The following is a 10,100-nucleotide window of genomic DNA, read 5'->3' as shown; positions in this document are numbered from 1 at the left end:
GGGTGGAGGACGGGTTGGTGGCGCTGCAGGCGGCCACGGGGCTGCCGTGGTGGGCCGCCATCGTGGGCGGCGCCGCCCTGCTCCGCACCGCCGTCACCTTGCCGCTGGCCGCGCACCAGGGCCGCCTCCTGGCCAAGGTGGGTTGCTGGTTCTCTGTCCTGAGGGCGGCCCGGGCACGGAGCCCAGGCCCCGTGTGAGGGAGGGACCGAGGGACTTGGCCAGCGCTTCCAGCGGGCTCTGGGCCGGCTTGTGAGGGGGCTTAGCGGTGGCAGGTCGGGCGCGCCTGGTGAACTGTATTTTGGAACAAAGCAGTGGGGGGTAGCGTGATTTGGGCGGTGCTGGTATTTTTCCACAAACTGCGGTTTTGTGGTCAAGGCCGCAGTTTCCCCCTTTAGCAGGGGTCTGCTTGTGCTGCCGGTTGGTCGCATGGAGCTCATGAGAGGCTTTTCTGTGTTTATAAGCCTGCACTGGCCCTTCATTGCACCCCCGAGTTCTAAATAAAAGAAATGGTAACTACATGAAAATCGAGTTGTTTTAGTGTGAGAGTCACATGGCGTTTTCAGGGTACTTCCTGTTACTTTCTGTGTTAACTTAAAGCTCTTGTTGCTCCAATAAAAACTTGAAATAAATTAACCTTTGGGAGTCCCCAAATACCTGGTTTTCCTCAGAAGTGAGGAAGATGGTTAAAGTTACTGAATAGGCTTTATGCTGTGCCTGAAGGGGTAAAGAAGCTTTTGTGGTGCTGAGGTATGAAGTAGGGTGTTTCTCCTTTTCTATGCTGTTTCTTTACCGACGGGAGGGCTTTAGGGTGGTGCTTCACAGCTATCAGGTCTCAACTCCCGTGCAGTAACCTTCACCTGTGTAACGCTCAGGTAAATGCAGGTGTGTTTCTTGAACAGGGTTCTTCAGTGACTGTCACTCAATAGGCATTATTGCAGAAGCAGCATAAATTAATTATTTTATTGCAGTATGTTTGTGGTGGGGGATTTTTTATTGTTTTGTTTTTCGTAGTAATGATTGTTCATTTTTCCTTTGATTGCAAAAGTGAATGTTGTATTTACTCTTACGTAACAGGGTCTCGTTCCTCAGGATAGTGATGTCGGTGACTGCAAAATTTTGTGTCCTGCTGGGCTTTAAATCTTTTTGAAGTGGCATTAAAGTGTTTTTTTGTTAAGTGAAGTATCTGGATGCAATTCATGAATGAAGACAAAAAAATACTTACGAAGAACAGACTATAAAATCCTAATTCTGCTTATTTAGTAGTAAGATAGTATCTTTGCTTGTTATTGTAAATACTTCTCACTAATATCTTCATATGTTCATTTTGTTTCAAGATAAAAGGTGTTCACAGATGTGTGCCTTGTCCTTCACAGCCATTTTTAATGTCTGCCCAGTGTCAAGTGGGGAGAGGAAGTGGTTGTTACATATAACTGTGTATAAGCATTTTTCCTTTTCTTTAGCTAGTTGGAAAATTTGCAGCCTGAGATTAAAAAACTAGCCGAGCGTCTTCGCTATGAAGTTTCTGTTCGTGGAAAGCAACTGGGTTGGTCTGAAAAGGTGGCCAGGTAGGATGACGATTGTATGTACCCTATAAATCAATTCCAGACTGAGGGGTAGTGGGAGGGAAAGTCCTACAAACAACACTCTTACAGATAAGATTCTGTTCTTGCCTAAAGCTTAGATTTTCATATTACTTCTATGATTTGTGTTTGTTATAGTATCCTTTAGAATATATCCATTTTAAAGCTCTGAACTTGTGATACGTTTATGATTACAGGGCCAAATCCAGGACTGGTTTTGTTGCTTTTACTTGTGGCTGAAGTTTACTTTAGTTAGCATGGTATCTAAATCTTGCTGGAACTTGAGGCTTGAATGGTTGTGGTACAGTTCATTTGTTAGTGTAGTACTGCATGCAGTGCAGTAGCAGTGTGTCTAAGCTGGGATACTGAAGGTAATGTAATGGGCTGATGGCCTCTATAATGAGAAGGTTATACTCTAGTTCAGACAAAAATCACCATGAAATACAATATCAGGCAAGTTACTGGTAGCTGCCAGTGACAAGGGGGAATTTTGTTGTGAAAAGCTGCTTATAGTAACAGGGCTAAAAGTTGTAAAGGAGGGGTGTTGGCAAAGGAGAGAGGCATGTTTTAAGAGGAAAGACTTTCAGGTTTTCCAGAATTACACCTAAAGAAGCCAGTTTGACATGCATAGACTGTAGAATTGTTATTTCAGAATTTGAGAAGTTTCTCTGTAACAGGTATTGTGAGATGACTCTTTTTTTTTTCTTTCTAAAAGGTTCCACTTTAAGAAAAACCTACGGAGGATTATTACAGAGCTGTACATTCGAGACAATTGCCATCCCTTCAAAGCCACTTTACTGGTGTGGGTACAGATTCCAATGTGGGTGTGCGTGTCTCTCGCTTTACGAAACTGCAGTGTTGGTGCCATAGGCTCGGAAGGTGATTAATCTGAACAGACACACTCTTTTAACAGTCATTTTTCATTCAGTTACTGTTTTTACAGACTCTTCATTGGTTAAAGAACACAGTCACCTGAGCTTGATGTATCAGCTGATAGAAAAATTACTCCACTACTAAGTTTTAAAACTTAATATAGTTTAAGCGTAGATAAAAATAAATACAAATTTCAAAGACTTTGATTAGTTACATTGTACATGTTGTACTAGATTAAACCACAGTTCATATAAGCGAAGAACTCACATCTGGACCATGCTTATATTTTTCTTTGGTTTGAACTCCTCCAGCAGGTATTTGCAGGATCCAGAGCATCAGTGATCATTGCTTATGCACTCCCATGATTTTTAATAGTGGGGTGAGCTTTGTGGGATGACTCTTTAAAAGCACTATCAGGGTCCATACTCTGGGAACAATGTGAATCATTTTGTTAGGCTGCATGAGTGTTTATTTTGTGGTCTTCTGAAGACAGGTTTACTAGGAAAACAAAAAGGTTGTCTTGGGATTTTTCTGGTTCACAAGATAAGCGTATTTCACAAGTAATATTACTCATACCACAGCACATTCACTGTCAATCTATTTTTTTCATCCATGTGAAGTTTCACGTGAACTACTGTAGGCAAGATGAATGTGTGGGGGGTTTTTAAATAAAAATACTGATTCTTTGATCCTTTAGAAAGGAGTTGGTAGCTTGTTCTAAACAAAAATATAACAAGTTATGTAGTTATAATGAAAAATTAATTATTTCAAAAATATGTAGTCACTGTAGGTTACTGCATTGCATATTTTCATCATTGGCTTGTAAAAAGGTGGTTGAGATCAAGGTAGTTTTCATCACAGGTTTACCTAAATCAGTGGCTGTCGTGAGCTACGCTGGATCTCGGCTTGTATCTCCCACCATTTTTGACTTGTATTGATAGCAGACTGCCTTGACACACAATCTGTTAAACCAGAGATTTCTGCTTTAATAGTATTTATCAGGTAGATTAAAAAAATGTACCTAGAAACTTGGCTGATTGATTGTAATCATTGTACGGTTCTGACTAACTTGAGGTAGCAAATTATACTTAATTCCGTGTTTTCTTTAAACTATTCATGTAGTTCAAGAACAGTTTTCAGCAGGCGGAGCATTGTGGTTTACAGACCTCACAGCACCAGATTCTACCTGGATTTTGCCAGTTTCGCTTGGGCTTGTGAATTTGCTGATAGTGGAGGTACGTTGGTGGAATGAATAGGATGATTGCAAAAGGGTAATTTTTTTTTACAGAATTGTAAGACAATATTACTGAGTTGTAAAATGTGGTAACATAAGGGTAGTTTCAGATTGTCACTGCTTTAAATGTATTGGGCAGAACTGAAAAATAATTTAATCGTTCTGTGTGTTTGTATGTGTGGACATCTTGTTTATAGAGGACAAATTCTGATGAGTATGCCTCAGACACTTTATTGGCTTTACTTGAGCCTCAGTAAAATTTAGCCTTGGTTGTGACGTTTCTCTTAGAATGACGTTCAAATGAGCTTTCTGTGTGTTAAACATCCAGAAGCACATGTCGGGTGGTTTGGTTTGTTCTACTCACCCCCCCATTTATTCATTAGAGCCTCGTGGTCAAAACGAACAATATTATGTGTTCTTAGTAAAATGAAAAAATCCAGACCTTTTTAAGATTTTTGGGGAGATTATTAAAAAGGAAAAAAGTCTTCAGTTCCTATTTTTGGGGGTAATTTAATGAAAATTTTTTTCTATCATTTTTCTGTTGGGTGTCCTCATCAAGCTCTTAACCTTTTGGATTTTTCCTATTGCATTTTCTTCTATGTCATATCTGACATAGATTGTCTTAGAGGAGTGTGTGACTGTAGACCCAATTCTGCTTTTGTTCAGTTACCTATCAGCTGCGTTTGGCCTGTGTCTTGTTGGCAGTCTTTCCTTAGCTGGCTGTGGTTCAGGCTGAGGTGTTGAAACTGATGGACGTGCGAAAGTTGCATTACCTTGCAATCATTATTAGCTACTCTGCTAGGTTAGTAAGGTATTTCCTACAAAGGACTGAACATGTAAAACGTCAAGCATGTTACATGAAAGATTGTAGCAGTATGTTGATTAAAATGGAGGATGTAAAAGGAAAGTCCTACACGAACAAGTGTTCTGTGTTACAGGAAAACTCTATACTGTTGCCTTTTGTCTCATTTTAGTAGTCTCAAAAAGAATTTATTTTTAACTGTGGGTTTCTCCGCTTTCAGATCTTTGATTCACAAAAAAAGGAAGTTTCCAGGTTCCAGAAGCTTGCTACAAATTTCTTTCGAGTGGTGTCGGTAGTAATGATCCCTGTTGCTTCAACAGTCCCCTCTGTAAGTACAGAGTCTGAATGGTGCATCCCATGACTCCAGTATGTTCCTAGGGCATAAAGAGCAGCCGAAATGCTTTCTGTATTTAGTAGATCACACTCTCTAATACAGTGTGCCCTAAAACATAAGGTGTTTTGTTTCTTTATACATTTAAATTCTTAACACATTTGGAATATTTTTGTCCAAGAGGGGTCTCCAAACTTACTGTTTCTAAACATCATTTTCACAAACTAGGGCTTGGAAGGACATTCAGAGGGGGTTAGCATCCTTTCAAAAATGAGAGGTAAATTTTATATAAGGACATACAGACAAAGGTTTGCTAAGTGATTGCTTGCTGTAAGAGGAAAACAGCATTATTTCTTAGATTAGGAAATTTTCCACAATCTTCTTAAAACACTTCTCATTTTTGCCAGGTGTCTACTTCTGAATATTTTTGCAGTGGTTAGCACAATAAAGCATCTAGTAGTTTGGCTGATCAACTTACAGTCTGAAATAGAGACATTTAAGCAAGTTTAATAGGAATTTATGTATAAGCTGTTGTCAGACTTAAGTGTAGATGACTCTTTTTCCTAGAAGAGTTGAAAAAGAGTGAAAAATACATTTAAAATGGAAGCCATTATTGTTATTGAGAGGAGTGGTTTTAGGTGAGTTATTTTTCTTGATAACTTGGAGTAACCAGTGGTTGTGGCTTGTGAAGAGCTGCCTAAAACTGTAGTGTTTTCATTGCACCTAGGGAGGCTGACCGCAGTACTTGTCTCATTGCAGTCCATGGCATTGTACTGGCTGTCCTCGAGCTTCATGGGACTTTCGCACAACCTGTTGCTGCGTTCTCCGACCTTTCGTCGACTGTGTTGCATACCAAGGACCAAATCTGACTCAGATACTCCTTACAAGGATATCGCGTCTGCCTTGACTACTAAATACAGTTTTAAGAAATGATGTCGTTTGAACTGTCAGAAGAGCTGTCCCACGAATGTTGCACGGGTAATTAAGTAGCACTATTTTATTGAGGTGTTCTTACTTACTGTGAAATGTTGCAGCTGGAATTATATTTATTTTCCAAATAAAGTATTAACTGTCTGGCCATAAATTGTTCTTGAGCACAAATGTATGTTTATTGTGAAGTTTTGTTTCAAGGATGGCCATATTTGCAGTTGGAATACTCCTGTAGTACAGGTTGTCTCCTGAATTATCATAAGGAATTATGCAGATGAATATTAAATAAAACTGTGACTCGCCTTGGCTGCCTTCTTCTCGCGAAGCTGATCTGACCTGTGGACTAGCAAACAAGTTTTGAGGTGAGGGAAAAGGCTGGATGGACTGATGCTGTAGTCATTAGGTTTTTTGAATTAAGATACTGGTGCAGATTGATTGGTAATCAGGTATAGTCATTTGATGTTTGATAGTCTTCACAGCAGTTCTGATAGCTGATTTTCTGTAATTGCTAAGTAAACTAGGTTGTTGTCACTCTCTTACGTGTTAGATTTGATGTTAGGAGGACAAGTTTCTTGTATTGTTTCTGGTGGTCACCTGCTGAGTGACAGCATTCTGGCTGCATGTACTAAAATGAGGCACGTAGCACCTTGAAAAAAGAATCAGTGGTGATAAATCCTAAATGTCAAGTGCAAATGTTTTATGCCTTTAAGGACCTTTGTATGATACTTTTTCATGTAAACATCAGTGTTGTTACATACAGGCACTTCCTGTAAGGGTATTCAGATTCAGATCTTGTCTTGCTCTGCATACACCTTAAGTCAGCAGACATATGTTGTGAATCTTTTGCACAGGAATATCCCTTTGCACAGAAGTCTGTGCAAGTCTGGTCTCGTAAAAGGTCGTCTTTTTTTCTTACAGAAGCAGAAATCTGGATAGAGGGCAAAGCATTGCTTGCATTCTTTGCTCTCAGACGGTCATCATAGTACAGAGTCAGGATGATGTCATGTTTTAACTGTTAGTGCCTATAAATCTTTGATAATAGGAAGTTATCTTTAAACTGGGATTTTTTTGTTATTAAACTAGCACTGGGAAAGACAGAAGGAGGTGCAATACCAGACAACTGCAGACAACAGTAACAAGCCAACAGTCACATGCCTTTGTTGTGGAAAGAATCTGTAGTCTTTCATTATTTCTTCTGTTAATCTGTTTCCTGTCACCCTGACCCATGAGAAAAAGATGGGGTTGAAGGAATTTATCAAGGTTTGGTGAGTAGATAGGGCAGTGATTTTTTTTCATAAATGTTTGGAACTAAATGTTCCTAATTTTCAGTCCTGATACCATGCTTCATATTGTCTTCTAGCAAATGTATTTTCACTAGAGGAATGCATGACACATTTTCTCACACTTGCTTGAGAAGCTTAAAAAAATTCCTATAAATTCTATTATGACATTTTATTTGAATTTAGTATTACCATACAGCTTCTAAAGAGATGGCCTTGCAAAGAGAGAGGGGAGATTCATCGCTCTTCAGTGGGAAATGGCAAAGGAGCTAGAACCAAAATCAGCTCAGGAGTGCACAGAGGAAGGATGAGAGTCAACGTGTACAAGTTGGGAGACAATTTCTCATTTTAACCTGCGCATGGGCCAACACCTGGTTTCCTGGAGGAAATGTGGGTATCTGCATCATCAGAGCTACTCAAAACACTACCTGGATGAGGCCCTGAGTCACCTGCTTCAATGGGTTGAAGCTGAGCAGGGTGTGGGACTAGACATGCCCAGAATTCCCTTTCTAGCTGGTGGTTCTGTGATTATATTAGTGTGTTATCTGCATAAGTATCACGGATTCTTAAAAACACCCTTTTTTGAGTATACAACTGGGAGCACGTTCAGTATTATGGATCTGTATTGCCAGTTACTGTACAGGTCCAGATGATAATGCAGTTTGTTCTTACTGGACATGTAATGCTGAATTTCTGACAGCATCCCATCCTAAAGAAGCAACAGACTTGATCGTGTACGTTCATGTCATATCGGGCTCAGTGATGCTTTTATCTACCTATTTTTTCTTACAAATCAGTGACTTGCACATTTTCTTTCACTTGTATGTACAGTTTGTTTAATAATATACTGCATTAATTTATGTAATTTTTAGGGAGGAGCAGCAATTGAAATTTTAATCTGCACTGCTGGAAAAGGTATAGTTCTGAATTGTAACTGTTGCTCAATATTGATTACTGTTTCCTTAAGACAAATGGCAAGCTTGCTACTCTAATAAGGTTTCTCTCCCCAAAAAGATTTCCTTCCCTTTTGAGATTTCAGTTGGAGGCTGTAGTCTCATTTGCACACATGTATGCAATTCTTTAAGTGCAGGAAAATAGGTTAGTTATTATAGTAAGGAGGTGCATGTGCAAGATTTTCAGTGTTGATATTTGGACATGTGTTTTGTCTTTAGTGCTGTAGAATGACTCATTTCACAATGCTGATACAAGGTCTGGTTGCATGTGAAAATGAGGCAACGAAGCTCAGTGAGATACAGTGCTCTTGATGTTGCTCACAAAATCATAGAAAGAGTGACTTTGTATTCTTTGTCACCTCAAATAGCATAGCAGGACTCAGTGAGTTACTAATCCTCCTACTGAAGCCAAAGGCAAGTTTTTCCTTGACTGTAATGGCAACAGGGAAAGATCTCAAGGGCACGGTTGATTTATTTTCTTATGTTTGGAGTCATTGGTCTCGTGAACTAAACATGTCAGGACAAGGCCCATCTTATTTCCAATGGATTTATAATTACTTCATGAATGTCCGATAAGGTAGATTGTGATTTTTTTTCTTTTTCTGAGCATTCAGGTGCTAAGTTTAGCAGTTGATTAAATGCACAACAAAATAATCAAAGTTAATAAAAACTCGAACGTAGATTTAATGGTAACTGGCCTCAGATAAATGTATTTAGAGTTTGAGTAAGGGTAAGAAAGGTCTGGAATGTCTTCAAATCTAACAAAAATCTTCTAACTAACCCAAACTCAGACTATTAGGACTAATAGGAAGGTGCTCAGGAGGTGAGTTAATCCACACTGATGTGTTACATGTTTCCTGCACCTGCACTTTGCTCTGAAGTACCTGGTTCTGGGTGTTGCTAGAGGCACCGGGGAGGATGACAGGACACAATTCGGGTACAGCTGGAGCCATCTGTGACAATTTTTGGCACGGAAATCTGGTAACATGCCACACCTGTAGTTTTACAAGTTGGAATTCTGCATGCTGATTCTGACCAGCTCCAGTGCTCTCTTTGACGGGTTAGTCACTTCTGTCTCATTTACTCCATCAGTTGAATTGCCAAGAACATGTAACCACATTTAGAAGATATTTGCATTTGTTGGGCTGAACTTTTGAGTTTGGAAAATAGTAATGAACTCTTACTAATGAACTCTTTTTTTTGTCCTTGCTTCTTCCTTTGTTAAGTAATCAAGACTGAGGTAGGAGGTTGGCATGAAATGTGTCTCACTTGTGCATCGTTGATCCCCAGTCTGTGTGGTAGAAGTCCAGAAAGATTGAAGCTATTTTATGGTGGTGACTTTTTTTTTCCTATTTTTTGTTTACTGTTTTTTCTGTGTTGGAGAAGAAATGTGTCTTGGTAATAAGCATATGAAGTCAACAAAATCCAGACTGTTCAAACTAAAACTGAAAAGAGAAAACCTGACACATTAAATACTATTTTTAAAAAGTAGATTGAAGTTGAAACTTTAATTATTCACCACCTGGCTTTTAGAAAGAATCTATTCTGGAGTACTTTGGCTGAGGACTTTAAAATTGGCCAACACCTGGTAAAATACATGCAAGGCATAGAACAGTTGATTATCTTTTTCATGGGATAGATGCTGTCACAGGTGAAACTGCTATTCTTCAGAAACACATAACGTAACAAGCACTATGGTATGTCACTGTGGAGAGCATAGCACAGCTCCTGATGCATAAAACTGACTTAACACAAAGAATTTATGAAGAGTGTTCTGTTCCTTTGAAATGTCAGGCAGGAGTGCTTAGTTTCAACTATCTGTTGTGAAGATGAGAATTTGCATTTACTTGGCAATTCAGGAAAGCAATTGTACTTGTAATTTAAGATATACTATGATAATAACTTTATTTCTTTTGAGATGTGTCCCTGAGAAGATTCTATTTGGAGTGGATTCCAAAGATAAATTTCACAGGGGTCTGGGTTTTGGTTTTCTGCAGGTCTGTAAGTTTCCCAGGAGCAAATAAACTGTACCATGTATCTTGTTTTGACTCTTCCAGATACCAGGGTGATAAAACTCTGTCTTAACAAGTTTAGCTGTGTTAAGAGTAAAGTTTCTA

At 39.2% G+C, this 10,100-nt stretch overlaps 1 protein-coding gene across 1 annotated transcript; it reads left to right on the top strand.

Moving 5' to 3' along the window:
• The first annotated feature begins 6 nt into the window (after positions 1 to 6).
• Positions 7 to 6,376, top strand: LOC113479568 (cytochrome c oxidase assembly protein COX18, mitochondrial). The gene is made up of 6 exons (XM_026847722.1): positions 7 to 137; positions 1,465 to 1,565; positions 2,296 to 2,459; positions 3,576 to 3,688; positions 4,710 to 4,817; positions 5,580 to 6,376. Exons 3-6 carry the CDS (start codon positions 2,399 to 2,401, stop codon positions 5,751 to 5,753), a joined length of 456 nt encoding a protein of 151 aa, XP_026703523.1. The 5' UTR covers positions 7 to 137; positions 1,465 to 1,565; positions 2,296 to 2,398; the 3' UTR covers positions 5,754 to 6,376.
• Positions 6,377 to 10,100: the final 3,724 nt, after the last annotated feature.

The sequence above is a fragment of the Athene cunicularia genome (assembly GCF_003259725.1).
Source record: "Athene cunicularia isolate RWA chromosome 4 unlocalized genomic scaffold, athCun1 chr4_part2, whole genome shotgun sequence".
In the NCBI taxonomy this organism is placed as follows: domain Eukaryota; kingdom Metazoa; phylum Chordata; class Aves; order Strigiformes; family Strigidae; genus Athene; species Athene cunicularia.
The sequence above is the reverse complement of the archived record's forward strand: the minus strand, read 5'-3'. Positions and strand labels throughout refer to the sequence as shown.

Coding starts and splice junctions, on each gene's coding strand:
- LOC113479568 (XM_026847722.1), top strand. CDS start 2,399: ATGTGGGTGTGCGTGTCTCTCGCTTTACGAAACTGCAGTGTTGGTGCC. Junction 3,689..4,709: donor TGAATTTGCTGATAGTGGAG/GTACGTTGGTGG, acceptor CTCCGCTTTCAG/ATCTTTGATTCACAAAAAAA. Junction 4,818..5,579: donor TTGCTTCAACAGTCCCCTCT/GTAAGTACAGAG, acceptor GTCTCATTGCAG/TCCATGGCATTGTACTGGCT.